Source organism: Theobroma umbraticum, unplaced genomic scaffold (assembly GCF_002168275.2).
Source record: "Theobroma umbraticum cultivar Fairchild unplaced genomic scaffold, ASM216827v3 scaffold_204.0, whole genome shotgun sequence".
NCBI lineage: Eukaryota > Viridiplantae > Streptophyta > Magnoliopsida > Malvales > Malvaceae > Theobroma > Theobroma umbraticum.
In genome coordinates this window covers 2,432,718-2,457,743 of record NW_018397267.1, presented here as the reverse complement: position 1 = coordinate 2,457,743, position 25,026 = coordinate 2,432,718, and the positions used below count along the sequence as shown (strand labels likewise).

At 37.3% G+C, this 25,026-nt stretch overlaps 6 protein-coding genes across 8 annotated transcripts; 5 read left to right on the top strand and 1 right to left on the bottom strand.

Moving 5' to 3' along the window:
• Positions 1-677: 677 nt before the first annotated feature.
• LOC110424610 (homeobox-1) lies at positions 678-10,305 on the top strand. 2 transcript variants are annotated; one of them, XM_021439213.2, is made up of 19 exons: positions 678-1,246; positions 1,385-1,828; positions 2,041-2,120; positions 2,586-2,766; positions 2,857-2,996; positions 3,086-3,175; positions 3,258-3,422; positions 3,550-3,772; positions 4,355-4,455; positions 4,628-4,714; positions 4,800-4,952; positions 5,034-5,189; positions 5,781-5,990; positions 6,076-6,762; positions 6,865-7,425; positions 7,566-8,198; positions 8,290-8,394; positions 8,652-8,894; positions 9,243-10,305. In XM_021439213.2, the coding sequence occupies exons 1-19, from the start codon at positions 1,105-1,107 to the stop codon at positions 9,984-9,986; spliced, it is 5,145 nt and encodes a 1,714-aa protein (XP_021294888.1). In that variant the 5' UTR covers positions 678-1,104; the 3' UTR covers positions 9,987-10,305. The 2 variants fall into 2 exon arrangements, with proteins under 2 accessions (XP_021294888.1, XP_021294886.1); XM_021439211.2 differs by having other exon boundaries at positions 2,586-2,996.
• A 123-nt stretch (positions 10,306-10,428) lies between these two features.
• Positions 10,429-12,596, bottom strand: LOC110424618 (uncharacterized). The gene is made up of 3 exons (XM_021439223.2): positions 12,227-12,596; positions 11,531-11,961; positions 10,429-11,062 (listed from the first exon to the last, which is right to left on the bottom strand). The coding sequence occupies exons 1-3, from the start codon at positions 12,389-12,391 to the stop codon at positions 10,624-10,626; spliced, it is 1,035 nt and encodes a 344-aa protein (XP_021294898.1). The 5' UTR covers positions 12,392-12,596; the 3' UTR covers positions 10,429-10,623.
• On the top strand, positions 12,594-15,951 carry LOC149526683 (uncharacterized). 2 transcript variants are annotated; one of them, XM_089784911.1, is made up of 6 exons: positions 12,594-12,686; positions 13,506-14,547; positions 14,668-14,723; positions 15,047-15,128; positions 15,561-15,699; positions 15,895-15,951. In XM_089784911.1, exons 2-5 carry the CDS (start codon positions 14,422-14,424, stop codon positions 15,651-15,653), a joined length of 357 nt encoding a protein of 118 aa, XP_089641037.1. In that variant the 5' UTR covers positions 12,594-12,686; positions 13,506-14,421; the 3' UTR covers positions 15,654-15,699; positions 15,895-15,951. The 2 variants fall into 2 exon arrangements, 1 of the variants encoding a protein (XP_089641037.1); XR_016351758.1 differs by lacking the exons at positions 12,594-12,686; positions 15,895-15,951 and having other exon boundaries at positions 14,526-14,547; positions 14,668-14,782; positions 15,608-15,699.
• Positions 15,895-18,571, top strand: LOC110424341 (alpha-glucan phosphorylase, H isozyme-like). Its single transcript, XM_021438898.2, has 9 exons — positions 15,895-16,056; positions 16,126-16,185; positions 16,288-16,392; positions 16,775-16,936; positions 17,147-17,220; positions 17,537-17,660; positions 17,759-17,850; positions 17,931-18,051; positions 18,139-18,571. Exons 1-9 carry the CDS (start codon positions 16,039-16,041, stop codon positions 18,289-18,291), a joined length of 909 nt encoding a protein of 302 aa, XP_021294573.2. The 5' UTR covers positions 15,895-16,038; the 3' UTR covers positions 18,292-18,571.
• Positions 18,572-18,680: 109 nt separating this feature from the next.
• LOC110424622 (myosin heavy chain-like protein) lies at positions 18,681-22,501 on the top strand. The gene is made up of 9 exons (XM_021439227.2): positions 18,681-18,944; positions 19,046-19,173; positions 19,382-19,429; positions 19,571-19,684; positions 20,237-20,305; positions 20,441-20,494; positions 20,715-20,870; positions 21,938-22,018; positions 22,105-22,501. The coding sequence occupies exons 1-9, from the start codon at positions 18,806-18,808 to the stop codon at positions 22,168-22,170; spliced, it is 855 nt and encodes a 284-aa protein (XP_021294902.1). The 5' UTR covers positions 18,681-18,805; the 3' UTR covers positions 22,171-22,501.
• A 307-nt stretch (positions 22,502-22,808) lies between these two features.
• Positions 22,809-23,607, top strand: LOC110424630 (uncharacterized). Its single transcript, XM_021439239.2, has one exon. It carries the CDS (start codon positions 23,052-23,054, stop codon positions 23,517-23,519), a length of 468 nt encoding a protein of 155 aa, XP_021294914.1. The 5' UTR covers positions 22,809-23,051; the 3' UTR covers positions 23,520-23,607.
• The last annotated feature ends 1,419 nt before the right edge of the window (positions 23,608-25,026 follow it).

Sequence of the window (25,026 nt, the reverse complement as noted above, 5' to 3'; positions counted from 1 at the left end):
ATATCAAGAATATCAAGATACGAGTTCAAATAGTAATTTAAAAATTTAATTAGATATTTATAAAATTTAAATACTTTATTAAATAATAAGATTCGAATTAAAATATTTAAGACTTTTTTTCCTCTTTCATTGATGCAGAAGGACAGAAAAGAACCAAATTCCCATAAATAAATCAATCTAAAATCTGGACCACCTTTAGCCCGAAATTCATTAATGGGCTCAAGATGATCCGTCCAGCCCAATATGTGGGAAAAGGCCGGGCCCACAACAACAAACACAAACCAAAATCCTTGGATAGGCTACAACTCGATTGCCGAACCAAAGAGATCACCCTACAGGCTGGCTCAGAGCCTCAAAACCACGAACATAGAACTCTTCGGCAAAACGTCAAGAGCCATTAGCTAACTCATTTAAAAAAAACAAGAAGATAAAAATATCAAAATAATAAATAAATAAATAAAAGACAGAAAAAAAAAACGGGAAAAAGAAAACCAAAAAGGCTGCACTTGAATCAAGATAAATAACGCTCAGGGAACAGTGAAAAAGAATTGGTCCCCTGTTAGAACGTACAGATTTTTTAGCAAAAAAAAAAAAGAAAGAGAAAATTCATTTTAATTTTATTTTATTTTTGAAAAAAGGCCATTGACAATATTAACACATGGTTTTGACACGAACAAACGCATCATTCAATAAAAACAAAAGAAAAACAAAACCAAAAAGGCAAAAAAGAATAAAAGGATTAATTAGTCAGTACACCCAAAAAAAAGGAAAAAAAATTTTTATTATGGAATTTGTAATTGGACTCAGGAAAGAATACTATCGTTGTTGTTATTACTCTGTTCCTAATTTCACCTTTGCCTTTTCCTATTTTCCTTTTGTTTTTCTTTTGTTATTATCATTATTATTATTCTTTCTTCTCGATCCCTTATTTATTTTTTTAGGTCTTTCTTCTAATTCATTGTTCTTCTTCGATAATAATTCTCATCCTTTCTTTTTCTTGACTTTTACGGTAGAGAGGAAGAGGGGAAAAGAAAAAGGAGAAGAAGAGAGAATAGCTTTTTCTGAAACCCTAAAGTTTCCTCCTTGATTTCTCGATCTCCTCCAATGGAGCCTGGTTCAGAGGAAGAAAATAATCCCAGCAAAAATCCGAATAAAAACGTTAATAGTTCCAATGAAGGTCACGTTAAGCCTAAACGACAGATGAAGACTCCGTATCAACTCGAAGCTCTCGAGAAAGCCTATGCTCGTATGTTTATTGTTCATCTCTCTCTGTCTTCCCCCCCCCCCCCCCCCCCCCCCCCTCTTAATTTGTTTCGAAGTTTTTAATTTCGTTTTTATTTATTTTTTGTGAAATTTCTGTTGATTTTTCGTTTTTTTTTTTCAGTTGAGACGTATCCATCGGAAGCGACGCGAGCGGGACTATCGGAGAAGCTAGGGTTATCAGATCGGCAGTTACAGATGTGGTTTTGTCACCGGAGATTGAAAGAAAAGAAAGAAACTCCTTCGAAAAAACCGCGAAAAGGCGCCGCGTTACCACCGGAATCTCCAATCGATGATTTACGGGCCGGGCCGGAGCCCGATTACGGGTCCGGGTCCGGGTCCGGTTCGGGATCCAGCCCATATACGGATTCAAGGAAGTTGGGGGGAAGTTCTTCTCGGGGCATGACGGAGGATCTGCCAATGGCGAGGAGGTATTACGAATCGCATCAGTCAATAATGGAGCTGAGAGCAATTGCTTGCGTGGAGGCGCAGTTGGGGGAGCCGTTGAGGGATGATGGGCCTATGCTCGGAATGGAGTTTGATCCATTGCCTCCCGATGCATTTGGAGGTATAACTAACTTGTTTTTCTGTTAGTTGAACGTTGATGGCTTTGTTGTTTTATAGTATTTATATTTTCACGAAATGTAGGCTATATTTCTTCTGTATTGTTCATGGATTTATAAATTTACTTTTTATTGTTTAGTGTAGTTTTTGTAGTAGGCCTTGTAGGTGGACATGTATGGCTTTTAATCTAATATCATATTTATCTTTCGTGAATAGCTATTCCGGAGCCACAGAAGAGGTCTGGACATCCTTACGAGAGCAAAGCATATGAGCGACATGATGGCCGGTCAAGCAAAGTTGGTTTCTTGAACTCCATTTACATTTAACTGCCAGTATATTTAGAATGCTTTGTGTGGTTGAAGAAATTGTGATATTGTAACAATTTCTTCGTGGGGTCGGATGAATTTTCCATTTGTTTTCCCCTATTATTTGACATTAAATTTATCGACAATGTTAGATACTGCTGAACGCTTTTGCTTTTGGAATACTAGATTTTCCTTTATTGTGTATGTTTATTTGGGAAAGGTTTAAGTGGTTCTAAAATGTTGCCCCTTTGTTGCACTGGCTGCTATGTAGTTGGTTTGGCAGTCAAGGAAGTTTAATTTGCATACCATGCAGGGATGATTATCTTTAAGTTTTTGCTCTTTGAGCTGGAAGTTATGGTTTATTTAAAATGTTTATTTGTTCTTGTTGTCTGATGGGAATGAAAATTATATACATAGTTTATATGGGTTGACTTATCATGTGCATTATAATCCCAGGCTGTTGCGAGGGCTTTCCATGAGTATCAGTTTCTCCCAGAGCATGCGAGTCTTAGATCTGATGCATATGGGCAAGTTACTCAGTCTCATTTTCATGAATCCCCAGTCGATGGTGCAAGGGCTAGAGCTACATCATTTGTACATGGAGAGGAACCATTGCCCAGAGTTCATGGTATCCAAGGTCATGGATCACGAGTTCGTGTTTTACCTCAACCAGACAAGACAGGAATTATTCCTACATCATCTCAAGTGGCTGATGATTCTCTTGCAGAAAGGGAGTCATTCACAAATGGCAGATTAAATACTCAGTCTATTGGCCATCCAGTTTTGGGATCTGAAGATTCATATGTGTTGTCTACTGGGCAAACCTTGAATATTGATGCCGATCTACGAAACGATAGGAAGCGCAAGGTACCTATCGCAGGCATCGTAGATTTTGTATTAAATATTATCTATTTCCTTCCATGATTTCTGATTTTATATCATCTTTCTTCTTGTAGAGTGATGAAAATAGAATTGCAAGGGAAGTTGAAGCACATGAGAACAGGATTCGTAAAGAGCTTGAGAAACTTGATTTAAAGAGGAGAAAGGTTTTCTGATTTTTATTTACCATGAATTTGTTTCCTTGAGGAGTCCTCTTTATTCACCCATTATGAAAATTGTCTTTCTCAGAGTGAAGAAAGAATGAAGAAAGAAATGGAAAGGCATGCACGTGAAAGAAGGAAGGAAGAAGAGAGGTTGATGCGTGAGAAGCAGCGAGAAGAAGAGAGATCGCAGCGTGAGCAAAGACGTGAAATCGAAAGAAGGGAAAAGTTTTTGCAGAAAGAATATTTAAGAGTAAGTTTGAGAACCTATTAACCTGAGTTATTTTGCAGATAATATTTAAATGATGAAAACTTTTTCTCTCTCTCTCTCTCTCTCAATCTTCTAGTTATTGGTTTTAATTTTGGGGTTCACTTTATAGGCTGAGAAAAGGAGACAAAAGGAAGAGCTTCGCAGAGAGAAAGAGGCAGAGCGACGCAGAGTTGCCATGGAGAAGGCAACTGCACGGAAAATTGCTAAAGAATCCATGGATCTTATTGAAGATGAACAGCTAGAACTCATGGAGTTGGCTGCTGCAAACAAGGGAATACCCTCCATTATTCAACTTGATCATGATAGTTTGCAAAATCTTGAGTCATTTAGAGGTAAATATCACTTGTCATTTGTATTTGTTTGATTGGCTTTATTTAATTTATACTTTGATTGGTGAGTATTTTGAATAAGAGACATACTTTAAACTTCTGACGTTAGTTTTTTTGAAAATTATAGACTGACTGAAAATGGTTGCATAGCTAAAAACCCTAAATTTCTGCTGTGAGTTTTTTGGAAAATTATAGACTCTGACTGAAAATGGTTCCCTAGTTATTGAGTATGTTTAAGGCACCTGCATCACAATTGCAAATAATATATTTTTAGATCCTCTTGAGCTTTTCTTTTATTTCCTTTCTCCTCAAAATTCAAACATTGGGCTGAAAATACTGGATGCAACTAACATAATTAATGTTTTCAACGTGGTTTGTTGGCATAATTTTATGTTCTATTTAATGAATAGTTAGATTTTTCACTTTGATTTACAGAAAGATTGTTTTATGTTTCTGTGTATTGTTTGCATTTTATTTTTTAATTGTTGTTTGATTTTTCATATTTTGATGGGTCCTGTTTTTTGCTATCTATTTTGACTCTTTAGCATCTTTTAGCTGATAATATCACTAATATTTCTGTTTTAGATTCTTTAAGCCTGTTTCCCCCCAAGTCTGTGCAATTGAAAAGACCATTTGCCATTCAACCGTGGATTGATTCAGAGGAGAATGTTGGGAATCTTCTCATGGTATGACTTACTGATAAATTTTTTCTCTACTTTAAGTTACAAGTCTAATGATCTTTCTTATTCTTTTTATACCGCTGGAGTTTAATTCAAATATGGTTTAGGGTAATAGTATAAATATACTACCTCCTATTCCTTAAGGTAAATGTCTGAATAACATGGTTCCCTTTCTCAGGCATGGAGATTTTTGATTACTTTTGCTGATATTCTCAGACTATGGCCTTTTACTCTTGATGAGTTTGTCCAAGGTTTTCATGACTATGTGAGTTTCAAATGGGATATTTTCTTTTCTATGTCACTTTTTATTCAGCTTTTGGTTTTGTGATATTCTTGCCTTTTGCTGTCAGGATTCAAGGTTGCTGGGTGAGATTCATGTTGCTCTTTTGAAATCAATAATAAAAGACATTGAAGATGTTGCACGAACACCGTCGACTGGATTAGGGATGAATCAGTATTGTGCTGCTAACCCTGAAGGTGGACACCCTCAGATTGTTGAAGGGGTAAGTGGTGTTGTGTGATAGGTTTGTCATAGTGCTTTTTTTTCATTATTGCTGAGTCCCTTTGCTTTTGGTGTTTGCTAGGCATATTCCTGGGGTTTTGACATCCGCAATTGGCAGCGTCACTTGAATCCATTAACATGGTCTGAAATTTTCCGGCAATTAGCAATATCTGCAGGACTTGGACCACAGTTGAAGAAAAGAAATGCTGCATGGACATTCATGGGTGATAATGATGAGGTTTGTGTAACATTATGGCGCTTATCGATTACCGTATAATAATAGTTCTCTCTTCCATAAGAATATTTAATGTGTGTGCGTGCATGTGTATGTGTAATAATGGGAATGCTGTAAGGCTTTATATGATGCTGGGAACTCCTCTCTTTAGAATAAGTAAGTCCTTGATTGATTCCTGACAAATCTCACTTCTGATGGTTAAGATGGTGGAGGTAAAAGAGTACTACTTAGTGATACAATAGCCTATTAGATCTGTTTTGTTATATTTCTGGCACCATTCTTTTATATGAATCTGAATCGCTTTGTTGCAGATCAATGATATCTTCTATCAGCTTTGTATCAGGACTTATTGATGTACAATATGTTGACACACTAATATATTGCCTTATTGTAATAGATTATAGTTCCCTGATTATTTTGCTAAGCTTGATTGTGCTTGGGCACCATCAAATGTTTAAGTTGGGTAAATTTTATGCTTTATGTGTTAGCATTTTTAAATAGTTATTTGATTCAGTGATTTGGTACCATCAGATGTTAAACCACAGATTGTTATTGGCTTATTGTCTTACATTATCATTTTATCTGTACCTGCAGGGTAAAGGTTGTGAAGATGCAGTTTCTACTCTACGCAATGGTTCAGCAGCTGAGAATGCATTTGCATTGATGCGAGAAAAAGGTCTGTTACTTCCACGGAGATCGAGGCATCGTTTGACGCCTGGAACTGTCAAATTTGCAGCTTTTCATGTTCTTTCACTTGAGGGAAGCAAAGGATTAACAGTATTAGAACTTGCAGATAAGATTCAGGTGAGTTTGGATTGTGTTCCTATTAGATGTTAAATTAGTTTGTATCTTTTACATGCCTTTTCCTAATTTATCTGTTTCCTATAAGAAATCTGGACTTCGGGACCTCACAACTAGCAAGACACCAGAGGCTTCTATATCGGTTGCTTTGACGAGGGATGCAAAGCTTTTTGAAAGAATAGCTCCTTCAACATACTGTGTGCGACCTGCCTATAGGAAAGATCCTGCTGATGCTGAGGCCATACTTGCAGCAGCAAGGAAAAAGATTCGGCAATTTGAAAATGGGTTTCTAGGTGGAGAAGATGCTGATGAAGTTGAGAGAGATGAGGTGGAAAGAGATGAAGACTCTGAATGTGATGTTGATGAGGAACCTGAAGTTGATGATATAGCTACTCCCTCAAATGCAAACAAAGATGCTGACTATCCTAAGGATGAAGTAAACACTTGTTCAGGAAGTGGAAAAGTCCATGTCTCAACTGATGCACTAAATGTTCCGAGTGAATTTGATAAGGATTTTTCATCTTTCCCTCCAAATATTATGAAGGATGCCAATGGTCCAAGTAACACTGGACAATATGTTGCTAGGGAGGAGATTGGAACAGGCAATCCTGATCAACAGAACATTGAAATTGATGAAAGCAAGTCTGGTGAGTCATGGATTCAGGGTCTTTCAGAAGGTGAATATTCTCATCTTAGTGTTGAGGAGCGCCTTAATGCTCTTGTTGCCTTAATTGGTATCGCAAATGAAGGAAACTCTATCCGTGCTGTGCTTGAGGTAGATCTTTTAGCTACAGTTTAATGTCTGATTCTGCTGTTGCTTTGAACATGAAGGTGTTTATAATTTTCCTCATTGTAATTTGATTTATGTACTTCACAGGATCGTTTAGAAGCAGCAAATGCTCTTAAAAAGCAAATGTGGGCTGAGGCTCAGCTGGATAAAAGTCGTCTGAAGGAAGAAACTATTGTTAAAATGGATTTTCCATCTACGATGGGAATTAAGGCTGAACCTCAACTGCCTAATTCTGTAGTGGAGGGCAGCCAAAGTCCATTTCCTGCTGCTTACAATAAAAATGATGAGGCATCTCCAAGCATTCCAGATGACCAAAAGCCCTTGCTCTGTCCACAAAATGTTCAGAATGATCTCAATAGTTATCCTGCTGAAAGGGCCTTGGTACTTCAAGAGGCCTCCGTGGGTCCAGATAACTTCTCTGCTCAGCAGATTGGACATGCTTCAAAAAGATCACGTTCACAGTTGAAATCTTACATTGCCCACAGAGCGGAAGAGATGTATGTATACAGGTCCTTACCTCTTGGTCAAGATCGTAGACGTAATAGATACTGGCAGTTTGTTGCTTCTGCTTCTAAAAATGATCCTTGTTCTGGCTGGATATTTGTTGAATTACATGATGGAAATTGGAGGCTGATTGATTCTGAAGAGGTATGCTTTATTACTTAGAAAGGCAACTCTGTGGATATATGGTGGGATTGGATTCCTAGACTATTAGCGCAAACTCTTAAGTTTTGTATCTTACATCTGGTTTTATTTTTTTCTCTTGTATTTAATCTTTTTCTCTGTAGGCCTTTGATGCTCTTTGGACATCTTTGGATGCACGAGGAATCAGGGAATCACATTTACGGATAATGTTGCAAAAAATTGAGACTTCCTTCAAAGAAAATGTTCGCAGGAATTTGCACTGTGCCAGGGCTATTGGCAGAAGTGGAAGCTCCACTGAAAATGAAGTTTCTGAACTAGATTCCAGTCCTGACTTTCCTGCCAGTTTTGACAGCCCTAGTAGTGCGATCTGTGGATTGAACTCTGATGCGTCGGAGACATTACCTACTTTCATAATTCAGCTTGGGAGAAACGAAAATGAGAAAAAGTTGGCGTTGAAGAGGTACCAAGATTTCCATAGGTGGATATGGAAAGAATGTTATAATTCCTCAACATTGTGTGCCATGAAATATGGGAAGAAGAGATGTGTGCAGCTGTTGGCTGTTTGTGATGCGTGCCTTGGCTCTCATATTCCAGAGGAGATGCACTGTGTTTACTGCCACCAGACATTTGGCTCCATTAACAATAGTTTTAATTTCTCAGAACATGAGATTCAGTGCAAAGAAAACAGGAAGTTAGACACCAAGGATACATATACTATTGATTGTTCTCTTCCCCTGGGAATCAGGTTGCTAAAGTCCTTGTGTGCCCTAGTTGAGGTGAGGCAGCAACAACTCTCTAATGTATAAATTGGTATTTTTTATATTAGTTATGCCTTTAGCTTTTTGTTTCAATTTTTTCCATTCGTAGGTATCTATTCCGCCAGAAGCCCTTGAATCAATTTGGACAGAAGGCCATCGAAAGATGTGGGGCAGGAAGCTGAATGCAACTTCTTCCGTGGATGAACTCCTAAAGGTTTTCATTTGTTTTAATAGAAGTGTTTATGATATTTGCCTAACCAAGTTCTTGCTCATGTTTCTAGTTCTATGCATTTTTATTATGCTGAAGGTCTCTTCTAAGAACTGCTGTTAGCCATTTAGCTTGTGCCAAAAACTATGAGACATTTGTTTTTAACAAATAGCTGATATTACTTTGCCTATTAAATAATTAAATATGTTTTGTAAATACAGTTCAGGTCTTGGTCTCACTTAAATGTCATCTTGGTGTTCCAGATATTGACTCACCTTGAGAGTGCCATAAAGCGAGATCATTTATTGTCTAACTTTGAGACGACAAAGGAATTATTGGGTTCTAGTCTTCTGTCAGAGAGTGATTCTAGTGATTCTGTGCTTCCATGGATACCCCAAACTACTGCAGCTGTAGCTTTAAGGCTTTTGGAGCTTGATGTGTCCATCATGTACGTAAAGCAGGAGAAAGTTGAACCTTCCGAGAACAAGGAAGCTAGAGCATACATAGTGAGTGTTTCAATGCCTCTTATCCCCCTCTTTGCATCTTTCATAGCTTGTGCTCATGTAAGTCGGTTAGAAAAGAGAACTTACCACATGAGTATATTTTGACGTGACCTATTAGTAGTCTATGAGTATATTTTGATGTGACCTATTAGTAGTCTAAATAGTTAAATGCCCTTGGTATTTTCCAGAGGTTGGCATTTTGTGTATGTGCCATGAATCCAAGTAACCACAGAGTTTTCTTTCAAATATTTTCTCCAGTCAAATATGTTATGTTATTGCTTTCTGGACTTTGCCATTTAATTTTTGAAATGAAACAATGTAAGCTAACCTTTTTTTTTTTCAAATATGCAGAAGCTTCCTTCAAGAACCTCTCTTTTCATCAAGAATAAAGAGCTTGAATTAAAAGAACTAGACCAAGATGAGGCTATGAAAGAAGAAAACTTTGCTGACATGAGTCACAGTAAGCGCAACAGCTATAAACGGGGAAGAGGTGGTCGTGAACAAGGATCTGGTAGGAAGTGGCGGAGGAGAGCTTCTGGTTCCAGATATGATACTGGCAAGCAAAGAGCTAGAGAAAAGAATAATTTAAGTTTCCGCCTGAAGCAGCAGGGACAAAGAACAAATGGTCAGAGTTCAGGACGTGGCCGCCGAACGGTTAGAAAGAGAGGAGAAAGGAGAGCTGCTGATAACACAATGGTGGCTCGTATGGCTGATGTAATTAAACCTAAGGCCAATGATGTGAGAGACTTGGATGAAGAATGGAGAACTGAAAAATTCAGGGTGATGCAAATGGTAAATCCTCCTGATAGTAACAGTGCAGAAGAGGAATCTGATGACAATGCCCAAGGTGAGGGTTATGACCAAGGAAACTGGGACCTGGATTATAATGGTGCTTCTAATGGATGGAATGCAGAAGCAATGGAAGCTAGTGATGAAGATGATGATGCATATGAGGACGATAATGGCGTTGAACAGCTGGGAGAAGAAGATTCAGATGGAGATTTGGAGATTAGTGATGCATCAGATGTAGTAGCAAATAAAGCTGGAAATGATGATGGGAGCGACTTAGCAGTATCTGAAGATTATAGTGATTAAACTCTTCTTTTTAAAGAATATTTGATGATGCATGAGCTGCATCTTGTTTTTGGAGTTGCAGCTTCAGAGGCAACCGGACGAGGGCAGGGGGAACAAAGTGAAAGTAGGAAGAGAAGTATCAGTTGGCCCCGTCCCCTACTTGGCCGTAAGGGACGGTTCAAGTAACTATAGAAAATTAGAGATTAATGCCAGACAGATTATTACAAAAGCTTGCCCCTCTTGGGGCATTCTCTTTAGGAAATCTTTAAATTTTATGGCTCCTTTGTACAACAAAAATTTATTAATAAAGTTTTAGTGATTCATATTTTTTAACACTTAATTTGAGTTTTTATATTAACTTTGTATTTAAGCTTGAGGGTACAAACCAATCGATGGACTCGATTAAAAAATAATAGCAAACGGTAATAGTTGATTGTGAGGTACAAAATCGTTGTGTTACAGCTTTGCTTTCTCAGCAGTGCTAAATAGGCTAAACTTTTATTCTTCTGGGTAACAAATCCATCACTTAAAAACCACAAACAAAACATTACAAATCAGGTAGGTAACCTTGTCCATGAGGGGAAAGAGGAGAAGATATTCACAAAGTTTTTTAAGTCTCATATTTTGCTAATGATGATGATGATCATCAGACTCCACCCTATGGTGCCAATAGTTTCTTGATTCCAGACTTCTGCTCCGCAGTTAACCTCGTCGGGAATTTTATATTGAACTTGATTCTCAGGTTACCTCTCCTCGACGGCTCTTTGGGTATTGGCATACCTTCCCTTGGGACGACTTCCTCGTAGTTTGGATGAATCACACTGGTGACGGGGATGGTCAAGCTCCTTCCATCCAATGTTGTAAGGTGGACAGTGTAGCCTGTTAATGCTTCTGCCAGCGCTATCTTTTGCGTCACAACAAGGTCATTGCCCTCGCGTGTAAATGTGCTGTGCGGTTTTTCATCAATTATGAAGACAAGATCTGCAGGGATTACATTCGGTTGTTCATTTCCTTTCTCGGGGAAGGTAATCTTTGTTCCCTTCTTCCAACCAGGCTTGATATCAATGGTCAGGATTTCCTCCACCGGCAATGTCTTCCTGCATCACATAGGAACATTGGTAAGGTCACCATGTTAGCAAACAGCAGTCAGAGACAGATAAAGGGGTAGACAAATTCCAGACAATATACTACAACAAAATACTCTTATCTTCTCAAAAAGAAGGCAGCCATGGGATTGGCCTGTTTTCTTATAATTAATTTCGCTCATAGTGGATTCCAAATGGATAGAGTCTAGTATGCAAAAAATGATCATGGCAAATTCTTGCAGATATCTTTTTCTGTTTAAGTAGACTAAATCAGATCAAATTAAGAAGTCGTCCACTCGTCTTTCCCAAGCAGCAAATGCATTGCAATATGCGACCAATGTTGCAAACAGAGACTTTCATTTTACCTTAAAAAGCAAACCATAACCAATAAACGATCAGCTCGGAAAATAAAAATTAGCTAGTACTCACTAACAGACAAAACACAAGAAAATAACAGCGAAATTAGAAAAGGAGACATACCCGCTAGCATCTGCAATTTCTCTTGAAATCTTCATCTTCTTGGTGGTTCCCTTGTATAACTCCTCAAGGCTACAGGGCAGTGTGTTTTCAATAGGAGGAGCTTTACGAAGAGCCTGACTCATTGGTCTTCCTTCACCAAACGAGCTAAATATATCATCACCAAACATGCCACCAAACGCCCTTGAACCACCTCTCATCCCACTGCCAACTCCACCCCCTCCCATTCCTCCAAAGGGGCTAGAAACCCCAAAAAACTCGGTAAAAATGTCATTAGCATTTCTGGGGTTGAATCTAAACACATTTGGACCATCTCCAGTTTGAAAAAATGTTGCTCCACCAGGACCGCCGGCATCTGGCGGTGGAACTTGGCCTTTTAGCCCTTCTTCACCATACAGATCATAGATAGCTCTCTTCTGTGGATCACTCAGAACCTGCAAATTTGAAAGTTAAGTCACCCTTTAGACTATCTATATATGCAAAAGATTAAACTTTGAATTGATGGGCAATCTTATAATTCGAAATTGATGAGACCCAAATGATAAATATGTGATTTTGACATAAGGGTCACATGAATCAAAGAGGAAGAACCAAAACTTCATCGATGATCATGACGATTCTCGATAAAAGGAACCCAGTTTTTCTATTGAGTCTTACCAATTAATTAACAAATGATAAGCTAGTAAAAGATATGCTAACCTCATAGGCTTCAGAAATTTTCTTGAATTTGGACTCAGCTTCCTTTTTGTTGTTTGGGTTCTTATCAGGGTGCCACTTCATGGCAAGCTTCCTGTAAGCCTTCTTCAAATCATCATCTTTTGCATTCTTGTCAACTTGCAGGATCTTGTAATAATCTACACCCATCTTCTTCTTCTTCTTCTTCTACCTCTTCCTGTTGCTCTTGTTTTGCCGCAAAAAGAAAAAATTAAAGAATCTTGAAAGCTGAATCACCTTCGAAGCTAGATTTCTTACGAGTGTTTTAGTTTGTTTATGTTAAATAAAAAGCGTTGGTGCGTTGCTGGGAATTGATTCGGAAGAGAGTGAGATTGATAAAAGGGCAAAGATATGTCTGGAAGCCAAACTGAGAATGACCAGAAGAGTGTGGAAGTTTCCAGAGAGTGCGACCAAGAACCAAGCAGGTACACGAGTTCTCCCGACGGTGCGTTTCTAGACCAGACAAAACAAGCTCTCTTTAGTTTTACAGTTCCGTATAGCTACTCCATGGATCATTAGGTGGGACATCCAAATCAATCAATAGATTTTTCTGACTAAAATAATCAATAAATATTAAGGAATATATTATTAAATATTATGAAAAAAAAGGTCATAAATTTTCACTCAACTTGATAAAAGCCTATTCTGTTGCATTCCAAAATTTATAACTAATTTGATTGAAAAATAAATGTTTAATGATAAATTTAAAAATATATTATATATAAATATTATTAATTCTTTTATAATATATTTAAAGAGATTATATTCAAATCAAAATAATCAATCAAATTTAACAAAATAAGTCGATTTTTATTAGATTTTATTATTGTGATTACTTTTTATAATAGTTAGATGATTGATACCTCTTTAAAATTATAAACCCTCTTACTCCTTTTCCTCAAAATTTGATAAATAAAGGACACTCCAAGCAATAAAAAAAACAACAAAGATTTCTCCCTTACAACTCTTCATTCCAATCATATTCCACAGATTCTTAGTATTCCAATAAAACCCAATTTTGATTTTAATGAATTTGTAAGCATTCATATCTTAGAAATTATCTATATTATTATCTAAAAGAAAAATATGAGTTGATAAAAATTTAATTTTGAATTTAAATTTTGGAAATATTTAGATAAAGTGATAGCAAAGCACACTATGTATTATAGGCAAAATCACTTTGTAGTTTAATTAGTGCTTTTTCAGAATTTTTTACTTTGAAAAAAAATTCTTTTTTTAAATATTTTTTAATTGTATTTTACAGTTTCATTGATGGGCCAGGCCCTGGACTGAATGCATTAGTGATGATGGGCCAGATGATAGCGTAATGACTGCCCATCTTCTTTAACTTCTCTGGACCAGATTTTCACATGCGTCTCTTTCGTACCAAACGACGACGTCGTGCGATACCATCCGTCGTCTACTGCTACTTGAAGTTCTTGGATCATAGGGAAAAAAAAAAAAAAGGAAACCTCCGGTGAAGGACCATGCACTGTCACGTGATATTTCCACTCCGCCTTGAACGACGTCCCTCCCTTTCAATCCAATTTAAGCTATAGATCTTCACGGTTATCCAGTGAGCGCGTCCGTTTCCTATCATTTACCTCTACAAATTTAATCCATTTCTTTTTTCCTGCTTAATCTATACGTACTTCGCTTCTTCAAACGGTTAAATAATGTAGACCTGCAAAATTTCTTAGTCCCAATGGCTACTCTCTCCTTTTCTGTCCTCAAACCAAACCCTTCGTTTCCTTCTAAAAGCTTCTCTTCCCTTCCAATCCTCTGCACTCACACTCTCCGATTCCTCCGCGCAACCGTCTCCCGCCACATCCGAAGCCACCGGTTCCACTTCCGTGACCGTCGAAACCGCCTCTAGCGAAAATCACGCGAACTCAACCGCATTCGTTGTCCGCGGACGTAACCGTATCGGTCTCCTTCAAGTCATCACGCGCGTTTTCGATGTCCTCGGCCTACGCGTTGACAAAGCCACGATAAACTTCGAGGGAGACTATTTTATCAAAACGTTCTTCGTAACCGATTCTCGCGGTAACGAGATCGTCGATGAGGAGAGGATCGATGGTGACGATGACGCCGCCGTTTCTGTGCCGTCGGCCGCGAGAGGGATCGTGGTTAGGTAACCTCGGCTCGGTTTTGGGGAGAGGAAGGCGAAAGCTGAGAGGATGTTTGGATTGATAGATGGTTTCTTAAAGAACGATCCAATTAGCTTGCAGAAGGACACTTTACATCACGTTGAGTGCACGATGACGCGATCACGGTTTCGTTTCGATGATTTTGAAGCTTATCAGGTTGGATTTAGTGTGCCCTTTATAATTTTTGAGAATGAACTGTGACATTGTTTTGAATTTTGGCGGGAATGTATATTTGCTTTCTAGTAATTTGATTTTGATTGTTTAACATATTCGTAGTTTTTAGCACATAGTGTACGAGATCGGTTGATTGAACGTTGGCATGATACTCAGATGTATTTCAAGAGGAAAGACCCAAAGCGAATTTACTTCCTTTCACTGGAGTTTCTTATGGGTATTTTCGCACCTTTATCTAAGCTGATTATTATTATTATTATTTAAATGATTGATAAGTTTAAGAGCTCGCTAAAAGTTTGGTTATGTGTTCTATTACTTTCCTAGTACCTATAATGTATCAAATATAGAGGATCAAACTTTTGTTCTTGTTATACACTAAAACTGAATTTCCTGGATTGACATCTTACTCTGGTTTTTCATTGCTTGTCACATGCTAAAATACAGTGTAATGTTTAATTTCTGGCTGTTCATTGTCCAATAGTATCATCAACCGTGGAATCCGGGACCAGTATGCAGATGCTTTAAGCCAGCTTGTTTTTGAGTTTGAGGTTTTAGCAGAGCAGGTCAGCTTAACATTTTACTTGTTGCAGTCCTTGATTGTCCTAATCATAGATTATTATAATTCAGCAGATCATGATTTTACAGACAAGCAATTGTTTGATTGTGAAAAGAATTGAACACATGGAGTAAATATAGAGGTCATGTTCTGTGGGAACTGAAGATTTGAACTTGGTTTACTGAAGTGAATCCTGTTCTAGGGAGCATAGTGACATAAACTTCTCTGATGATAAGGGGTGCTTGTCCTGCTAAAACAAGCGTGTCATTCTAATCACAATTAGGGAGAGACATTTGGTTTTAACAAGTCAGCTAAAAGTAAATTCTTAATGCATGTAGCAAGAAAGCTTTCTTTTATTGGCTTGTTTTATTTTTTATAATTGGTATACTCAGATAAGTATTAACTTTCCTCTTTAGCTTATTCTTTATGATATTCTAAGGAAGAAGATGCTTTCCTGGGTAATGAAGGCCTATCAATCCTTCGCAGGCCTATCTTAATTGTTATCTATCAATCCTTTGCACGACTTCTATGAGCTGTGGCCTCACAAATTTCAGTACAAGACAAATGGAGTAACCCAGGTTTAAATAAGATACAATCTTCATTATATTTATCAACTTACTGATTGATTGAGTTGCTTGCTACACTTTAAATAAATCTTAGAATTGTTACTTTGATGCAGTGATGCATCTAGCGTTGATAACTAAAAGTAGATGAATAATTCAAATTCATCTACCTTTGTATTGATTTTGATCTCTTAGTATTTGATTTCTCAGCGTCGCTGGATTGTTGTGAGCAATCCTGGTTTATGTGCTCTTATCTCAAAATGGCTTGGAACAGCAGCTTGGATCCGTGATGTTGACCTTTTAACAGGCTTGAGAGACCATGCAGCTAATGGCAAATTGCATCAAGAATGGAATATGGCACTTTCTATCTTAGTAAGCATGGTTTAATTTGAAAACAAAACACATAAAATCATTCATTTATTGTTAATTACTATGTCATAGGTTAAGAAGGTCAACAAAATAAGGCTTGCTGAGTACATTGAAGCAATGAGTGGCTTGAAGGTTGTGAAGATAGCTTTTATTTGTGTTCCTAAAGTTCCTTTTCCTGTCTTGGAGGAGCTTTGTAGTGATCTTATGTTGGTGTGCATTATTTGTAATCTACAGGTCAGCTTGGATGCAATGTTTGACGTGCAGACGAAGCGAATACATGAAAACAAACTGCAGCTGCTTAATATACTTGGCATTATCCATAGATATGACTGTATCAAGGTTAGCACTATCTTTGGCCAAAAGAGCCTTTAAAAGAAGTTAAATATATCAAATGGTGCTTCTTGTACGTGTCTCATTAACTTGTCCCTGTAGTAAACTAACAACCATAGGTTAAAGATATTACCATCTTGTGGCTGGATTGTACAAGATCTAGGATTCTTACTCATTTTAATTGCATACATCTTTAAACTGTCTGATATGAGTTGATAATCTATTCTCCTTAAGCATAATCCTTTTGGCTTTGCATGAAGATGATATACAGATTGTATATATTTTCAAACATTGTACCATCAAGTTAAAAAAATTGCCAATTTTTCTCAGTTTTGTTCTATAATCTGGCACCCATGGATAGCTTGCTCATTCCATTAATACTTTGGTTCAGAATATGGACAAGAAAGATTGGCTAAAAGTTGTACCACGTGTCTGCATAATTGGAGGAAAAGCTGCTCCAGGTTATGAAACTGCAAAGAAGATTATCAAACTTTGTCATGCTGTGGCTGAAAAAATCAACAATAATAGTGATATCGGAGATCTTTTAAAGTTGGTAAGGCAGTATTAATTTTTCATATGTGTTTGCTGAATGTAAGTGTAACTCTGAAGCATGTATTATTTACTCAGAAAGGTGACTAATTGCCCTTAAACAGAAATAATCCGCAACAACGATGATGAAAGAAAGCTGTAAGTACCTGTATACCAGTCTTCTAATAATTGAATGTGCAATCTGTTTCCTAAGTCAGGTTAACTACATTTTTAGGTTTTTATCCCTGATTACAATGTTTCTGTTGCTGAGTTGGTAATCCCAGGGGCTGACCTTTCTCAATACATAAGGTAGTAAGCATATGTTTTTCACATTAGAAGGAATCCTTGGTTTTGTTAGCAGTTCTACAATGTTTTGCAGGATCAGTGAATGGGGTTTCACTTGGTGTTTTTGTATGGTCAACTTCTGGCTTAATATATATATGTATTCACTCTAAACATGAATGTCCTTTTTAGCAGTAAATTTGGGTCGACTATCATTGGAATCTATTAGCATTACTTGTCGTTAGGCTTCATCATATGTAATGAATGATATTTCCTATATTTAAAATGCAAGTGCTTCTGATCTACACTTCTTTCACCTAAGGTTTTCCTGATTCTGATGCAGCACTGCAGGACATGAGGTATCGGGAACTAGCAGCATGAAATTTCTGATGAATGGATGGTTACTTCTAGCTACAGAAGATGGGTCTACTGTTAAAATTATTGAAGAAATAGGGGACGACAACATGGTTAGTGCTACTTAACTTTGGCCTATACATTGACATTGAATGTATACAAACATAATCAACAACAATACTAGTAGCATTCTGATAAAGTTTTCTTTCAGTTTTTATTTGGTGCAGAAGTGCATGAAGTTCCTGCATTGCGCGAGAAAGGACCTTGTCTTGAAGTTCCCCCGCAATTTTCACGTGTTGTAAGGTAAACATCGGCCCCCTTCTCTCTCCCACCCCTTGAGATATGATTCAAGTGATTCAGTGCCATTGTGTTACAATGTGTAGGATGGTTCGTGATGGTTATTTTGGCTTTAAAGACTATTTCAAATCATTGTGTGACGATATAGAGGGCGGCCACGACTATTATCTCTTCGGCGCTGATTTTAAGAGCTATTTAGAGGCTCAGGTAATAGTTATCTTCAAATCCCTCAGGTTTCCCGGACGTGTTGAAATGCCTTGAGGATTTAACTTGCGTACATATTTAAACAAACAGGCAGCTGCTGACAAAGCGTTTGTTGATCAAGAGAGATGGACTCAAATGAGTATACTCAGTACCGCTGGCTCTGGGAGATTTAGCAGTGATAGAACGATTGAAAAGTATGCTGAAAAGACTTCGGCAATTCAACCCAGCAGATGCCCCTTTTGAGAAGCGACATCGCCAATGCACTGTTTGTGTTAATTATATACAAGACCCGTTTCGGGTTTTAAATTATCTACGTGTATAGTAATTTAGTACTACTCTATTTGATAGACATGTTTCCCTATAATAATTAACAGAAATATTTTAGGTGGAGATTTTTGCCCTTTTTTTTTTTTTCTCTTCTGGAGATCATTTTTATCTGTTGTCGCATCCCGACCTCTTGGATATGACGTCATACTTAGTGGTCAGTTGAACTTTATTTTTACCGGGGATAATTTGAAGAAAAGTACAGAGTTTATTTTATCAATTCACCATTTTAAACAATTTTGGACAAAAAGGAAAGAATTATTCGGTATTTTCAAAGCTTTTCTTTTTATTTTTCTGGTCAACGCACGGATCTATAAAGCTTCGACTACCAGCGCTTGCCACGTAGAAAGAACCACTATGCCTTCTCGCTGGAAGAAAAGGGCAGAAGTAAAGAGCGATTGTTAGCTAGTGCAGCGAAGAAGCAGAGGCAAGAATGGCGGCTTACCTGATTCTCATTCCCGCTATTTTCAGTTGTTTCTTCTTCTCTCTCGCATCCCAAAATGAACAAAATAGCAACTACAACCTCTTGATCCGTGAATTGCACGACACCAAGCTCAAGATCTCTCGTTTGGGTAAAACATTTCCTCTCAATTTCTTTGCTAATAAATACTAGTATATGCAAACACATATTAATCTTGATCTTGATTACGTGCTGGTTGTAAATTGGAGGCAGAATCCGTTCTTGACGAAAGCATTCAAAACGGAAATGCTAAAACCCTTTATCTCAAGGAACGCGAGAAGCTCCTCGAGGAGATGGCCGACAAGATCACTTATCTGCAGTCTACTCTATCCAGTCTTAAGGTTCAATTCTTTCAGCTTTGCTGATGTTTTCGTTTGTTGCATCTATTCAGGTTTATTTGGATTGAATCTCTTCTCCCAAGACATGTCTCAGAAAGGAAAAAAAAATAGTGGCATTTTGAAAGCAGAAGATTGGGGAGTTCAGTGTATTAAATTACGGTTTATTCACCTAGGAAAACATGACTATTGACTGTGCATTAATTAATTGCAGGATGACTCTTTACTTGCTGATGAAAGACTTAAGGATCTGGAAGAGGAGGTTCATTTTAAATGCTCATATAATCCTTGTTCAATTTTTCTCCTATTGAATTCCTTGCCAATAGTCATTAGTGTGTGGCAAGAAATGTTTTTGCTTTATGCAGTATTCAACTGACTTGAGAAGTAGGCTTCCTGATCCTAGGTACGTCTGCTTTGGGCTGTTTCAAGAAAGAACAATTTTGAACTTCATGTTTTAGAATCGAAAGCACAGGAGGCTGAGAATAAACTGGAAGTGGTTACTTTAAAAGTTGAAAAGGTCAGCATTTGCATTCATTATATTTCATTTCGGTGTAGAACCTCTGCTCATGAATGAAGGCTTTTTTTTGTTACCTACAGAGTTAGTCAGACATAGTGAACATGTAATGCTGAATGACTAAGGATTTCTGCCTATTATAATCATTTATAAACTTAAAAGAATTTTCATCTTGTTTGCAGTTCCAATTATCGCAGTTTGCAGTTTTGGTTCCTTCAGTTCTAGATTTAAATATCATTTCTGGTTGTGGGGGGGTGGTGTGTGTTCTGGTCAGTGCTAAGCTGTTTTCTTTAAATAAAGTCAAGAAAGAATTTTTTTTTTCTTTGGATTTTTATTTAATTTGTTAATGGAAATGATCATACTTTGTCAGAACTCAATCTTGGTTAATTGTGATGTGTAGAAGAAGCCTTGAAAAGTGTCTATTCCCTTTTGGTTTTGTTATCTTTTGATAGACCTGAATGCCCAATGTTGAAATAATACATGTTGAAAATGAGTTTCTCTCTTGTACTTAAATTTGTCTTTTACTCACTTAAAGTTCCATTTCCTTGCTTTTAGATGGCAGAAGTTGTTACAGAACAATGGATTCAAATTCAACATCTTGAGCAGGCACTTCAAATTGCTGAAGTAATGTCTTCCCTAGATCCTAATGATATTAGTCATACGTTAAATTCATAAGGAAATTTAAAATAAAGAAGAAAATAAAGGTTCTTTCCTAATAACAAAGCTTCTTTTTGCACTATTACTGTTTTTTCTTAACAGATGAGGGCATTGCAAGCTCGAAGAGAAAGGAATATGAGATGCACATTCTTGAAGGTAATAATATTAATATGTTGACATGGTCTTTCAGAACTTTTTTTCTCTTGTCTCAGTCTGTTTAAGCCCTGAAGTTTGAAATCTAATATTGATCTTTGTATACCAAAGCATCATCAACAACTACAGCTTCGCACCTTATAATTAAAATCAAATGGTATGTTGCCATATGCTTATCTTTCATGCAATTCTTAACAAAATCTAATCTTTTGTTTGAATATAGTTCATTAGCGACCTTTCTGAAAGACATCTTCCAAAGATGTTTGGGGCATTGGGTTCTAATTCTTTGAGCAAAGGATCTGCTATAAATTATTACATCCCTCAAGCTCTGCAACAATTGAGAAGATTATACTCAGCAATTAAAAAGTATCACCATGAGGTATGTTTTGATTATTCCATATATGGGATTTTCTATAGTTGATGTTTCTGAAAAAAAAAAAAGATGTTAACCTTGAAGGTCTTCACATGTTGAAACTTACATGCAAGTTCACATTGTGAACAACAAAAAATGTTCACAGGAAACATATAAAGTACACCATTGCCCTTGCCTCTCTGTCAACACAGTCTTCCACCCTCCTAAACAGTTTGAGCCAGAAGATTCTGAGATATAACGGTTGCAAGATTGCATAATCTGTTTATTCTGCTAAATTAATTTTGACACTGAATCATGGAGACTGATCTATGGAAACTTTTGGTCTCTTCCAACCTCATAATCGAAACTGGTGAGTTACTTCTGCAAAGAAGATTGTAGGTGTTCATTGTTATATCAGCCAAGAAAAGTATTTTTGGAATGATAGAGTAGTACGTCAACGACTGAGAGTAGTTTTTTTTTTTTAAGATTAACAAGGTCTACTTTTCAATTCAAACTTCACAGGGAAATAGTTAAAATGAATTACAATGAGATTGATTCCTAATAAAACAGAAAGGAAGCAGTGCAAATGGCGTGGTTATGAACCTTCATTGGCTCTATATTTGAGGCCCATGCCATATGTTTTCTTGAATGAGAAAAGCAATATGCTAACATTAATTACCAAGGCGCTGAGATTGTTTGTGAGAAAAGCATCAAGAATTGTATCACACTTTCAGGTTGCATCGTCTGTGGACAATTATCCCTGTGGGGATGAATGCGAACATGAATTCCACAAATCAAATTATTACTTGGTCCTTAAGTGATAACAATTCATTTTCTTCCAAACCAACGGAACTTGACTTGATGTAGAATTTAAGGGTTTAAATTTACCAGCAATTCATTTTCATGCAAAGTAATTTATATTGTTTACTGGATGTATATATATATATATATATATATATATATATATAGGTTCCATTTACAAGTTAATATGTATTTGTCCAGGCAATAATGCCTAGCTCCAAGGAAGTATATCTCTTCCTTAAGGAACCTTTGCCTTTGGAATAAAATTTTGTTTCTTTTCTGTTTGTTTGTAGTTGCAAGGTTTCATCAAACAAGAAATGAGAAGAAATGAATTCACTGCAGCTCTTCTCAATGATGAACTGGTATTCTTCCTGGTATGTTCTCATGTATCTGCTACCTTCTTCTATACCTTCAAAGTTCTACTTGAATTACGGGTATAATTCATTTTCTGCTATTTCAGGCTTCTGCTTTGATTACCTTCCCTATACTGAGTGCTTGGATGCTGCTGTTATCACAGTTCAGCTAGGTCAAGAAACCTTACCTTCCATTCAAGTGTAGTAGCTTGCCCTGAAATACTGGATACCATCCAAGCTGCTGCAGTTTGTGTCCTATTCTCTCTTTTACATTTTGGTTTTGCTATTAAGAAATGAAAGAAGAGTTTGACACATGCACATCCCCACAGCACCGGCTCAATTAGTCTATAATCATCACATAAGTCTACATAGCAATATTCCGGATCCAGATCAATATATTGCTATCAATGTTACGCAGATCCATACGTTATGATCCTTATCCATCCAAATTTTGCTTTGCCAGGCTTATGCTATGAACAGTCTATTTGTAGCATAGTTGCAATCGAGTCAAATCTTTCAATTGATTTTATGCTTAAAGATAAGAATAGAATAGATAGATGGGAGTGTTTCACGCCCGTAATAGTTACCATCTCACCTTTGCTAGCTGGTGCATTTGATTTTGGTTTTACGCAATTTCATCCCAATTAGCGGTACTGCAATGTAATGATTCTAACTCAACTGCGCACCATTAATCATAAGGCCCGTACCAAATGATTCTCGTAATTACATACATTATTATCCTTTGGACGATTAGCCTATCTATTATTACTTCAGTATAAAAAACAAAAGAAGTGCTGAGAAATTCATGAATAACTAACAAAAGAAAATGAGGAAAGTCGTAAGGTGGGATTTGCTATTTCTGCTGGCCGCAGAACTTCAAGAAAACGTGAATTGATCCGTCTGTGAATCAAGTAATCCTATTCCTATCATCTCCGTGTTGGTGTGTAATCACATGAAGCAAGGCAGATGGCAAAAGGTAATTGGCAACATTAAATCCTTCATTTTTGTCACCTTCCCGACCTAAGCCACAATCCATTACCCACTCTGAAATGAAATGGACGACACGACATGGGAGCAAAAGCTCCAAGCTTTAACCCACATCCTTACAAGCCCTACACCCTCACCGCCACTCCACTCGCAGTTCTTCATCTCCTCACAAATCCCATGTTACCTCAACTGGGATTACCCTCCGGTTCTCTGCAATAAACCCAACACCGACACCTTCCCTTCTCTTCACCTGAAATGGGGATTCTCTCTTTTCCTCAAAAGGGTCTCAACATTGGGTCTCCCTGAGACTTCCTGGAGGTCCAAGTGCCCTTACCATCAGCCCCCGCCATTGATTCTGGCGAAAGGAGTGGAGGAGGCAAAGTGGGATGATGGGCAAAAGAGGGTGTACGTTAGGCAGAGGCTGAGAAGGAAACTCCGAGGAAGCGACGTTCAACCTTGGATTCCAATTTTGATTCCCGATTTGTTATTGTTCTCTCTTTTGTTGTTCAATCCGTTTCCTCTCAACGATTCATGAGAAATTGTGTACGAGGCACTACTAAATCCTTACGTTTATCAACAATTTTTCAGTTTATTTGGTTGCTTGACGCTTAGTGACTTTCCAATATGTTTCTCAATAGGACTGTTATTTGCCATGTCAAATCTAAATTAGCATTCATAAACAGATGAAAACGGGTTTAGATTGGGACCCCAATCATCACCATTCAAAATGATAAAGCAGAACCAGCAATAAAGGATTCCAATTCACTTTGCTTAATCTAGAATTTACCTTTCATGGCCAAACAAAGCTTTGCCTGTCAAGTCCATGTCCATGACCCACCTGTTTATTACTACTACTAAACTAATTATCCCCGCCAAATCACCAACTATAAATTTGGCTTGACGTGTAAAAATGTCATTCTTTCGCAATATTGAAAGTTTAAATGGTGCTGGAGCCCTCATTTGCACTGAACCGAACCAAAGGACTTTGAATTTATTCCATGTACAACTTGCCCCCAATGAATTTTCCTTGGACATATAACCCGCCAAACTCCAACTGCACTAACTGGAAAATCTACTTTGTATTCCAGTTTAGTTGAATTTTGCAAGCATCTACCTTGGACTTTCCCACATGGTTTGGGGGCCATTGCCTTGACTTTCTTCAAGATGTTCAGATTTTGCATTCCAACCAAATGTGGTTTGGTTTAGTTTTGTTAAGTTAAGCTTACCTCCCCAGCTGCTGCTTCACTACTAGTCTACTAATCACTTCGGATACTGTCTTTTCCTTCCTGTTAACCCTTTCTCTTTCCAATCTCTTTTCAGTTTGCCAAACTTTTTTCAAAATTGGGTAGGAGTTGATTGCCAGATGGATGCATGCTTTGCACGGCTGAGAGCCTCCCTCACCGGTAATCACGCAATTAAAACTTCACTTAATCCAAGGAAAAAGGAAAGAAAAAAACAAAGAAAACAAAAGCAAAAGCCAAACAAAAAGAAAAATAAAGGATCTCAATTGATTGGTCAAACACTTACGTTGACAATAAAGCATGTCTACACCATTCCTTTGGTTTTTTTAACTTAGAAATAGAATCTTTTCCTCAATGAATAATCAATCAATTGCCAAAAGCCCTCGAAGGGACTAAACCCAAAAATCGAGAATGCTAATGTGAACTATTCATTTGTCTTCTCCAATCCTCTCATCCTAAAACGCCAAATATCGTAAACCCCAATCCTTTCATGTCTTTATCAAAGAGTTCCCTAAGACTAGACTTGAGGTCGTACTTTCATGTTTTATCATGAAACTATAACTCCCAACATTGCATTTCTGTAAGAATTTTTAACCCAAGTTGCAACCACATTTAGCTATGGAGAATTCAACCCTTTTCGTTTTTTAATCTTGTCTTGGTTTTGGTTATGTTTATATTGTTACTGGTTGAGCCATTTGTGCTTGAATTTTCAATACATGAAGCACAAATGGAGGGATCAGTCAGCGGAAGTTTCTTTTCCTTTTATCCTTTTTCTCCTTTTTTTTTTCTTTTTTCAACTTT

Excerpts from the sequence above, each read along its gene's own strand:
- LOC110424610 (XM_021439211.2), top strand. The coding sequence starts at position 1,105 with ATGGAGCCTGGTTCAGAGGAAGAAAATAATCCCAGCAAAAATCCGAAT. Across the intron at positions 2,997-3,085 it reads GAAACGATAGGAAGCGCAAG|AGTGATGAAAATAGAATTGC; the intron begins GTACCTATCGCA and ends TTCTTCTTGTAG. Across the intron at positions 7,426-7,565 it reads GGCTGATTGATTCTGAAGAG|GCCTTTGATGCTCTTTGGAC; the intron begins GTATGCTTTATT and ends TTTTCTCTGTAG.
- LOC110424618 (XM_021439223.2), bottom strand. The coding sequence starts at position 12,391 with ATGGGTGTAGATTATTACAAGATCCTGCAAGTTGACAAGAATGCAAAA. Across the intron at positions 11,962-12,226 it reads AAATTTCTGAAGCCTATGAG|GTTCTGAGTGATCCACAGAA; the intron begins GTTAGCATATCT and ends TCAAATTTGCAG. Across the intron at positions 11,063-11,530 it reads GAAATTGCAGATGCTAGCGG|GAAGACATTGCCGGTGGAGG; the intron begins GTATGTCTCCTT and ends TATGTGATGCAG.
- LOC149526683 (XM_089784911.1), top strand. The coding sequence starts at position 14,422 with ATGTTTGGATTGATAGATGGTTTCTTAAAGAACGATCCAATTAGCTTG. Across the intron at positions 14,548-14,667 it reads ATGATTTTGAAGCTTATCAG|TTTTTAGCACATAGTGTACG; the intron begins GTTGGATTTAGT and ends ACATATTCGTAG. Across the intron at positions 15,129-15,560 it reads TTGAGGTTTTAGCAGAGCAG|GAAGAAGATGCTTTCCTGGG; the intron begins GTCAGCTTAACA and ends TGATATTCTAAG.
- LOC110424341 (XM_021438898.2), top strand. Across the intron at positions 17,661-17,758 it reads AAATAGGGGACGACAACATG|TTTTTATTTGGTGCAGAAGT; the intron begins GTTAGTGCTACT and ends GTTTTCTTTCAG. Across the intron at positions 17,851-17,930 it reads CAATTTTCACGTGTTGTAAG|GATGGTTCGTGATGGTTATT; the intron begins GTAAACATCGGC and ends TACAATGTGTAG.
- LOC110424622 (XM_021439227.2), top strand. The coding sequence starts at position 18,806 with ATGGCGGCTTACCTGATTCTCATTCCCGCTATTTTCAGTTGTTTCTTC. Across the intron at positions 18,945-19,045 it reads GCTCAAGATCTCTCGTTTGG|AATCCGTTCTTGACGAAAGC; the intron begins GTAAAACATTTC and ends AATTGGAGGCAG. Across the intron at positions 20,871-21,937 it reads TTAAAAAGTATCACCATGAG|TTGCAAGGTTTCATCAAACA; the intron begins GTATGTTTTGAT and ends GTTTGTTTGTAG.
- LOC110424630 (XM_021439239.2), top strand. The coding sequence starts at position 23,052 with ATGGACGACACGACATGGGAGCAAAAGCTCCAAGCTTTAACCCACATC.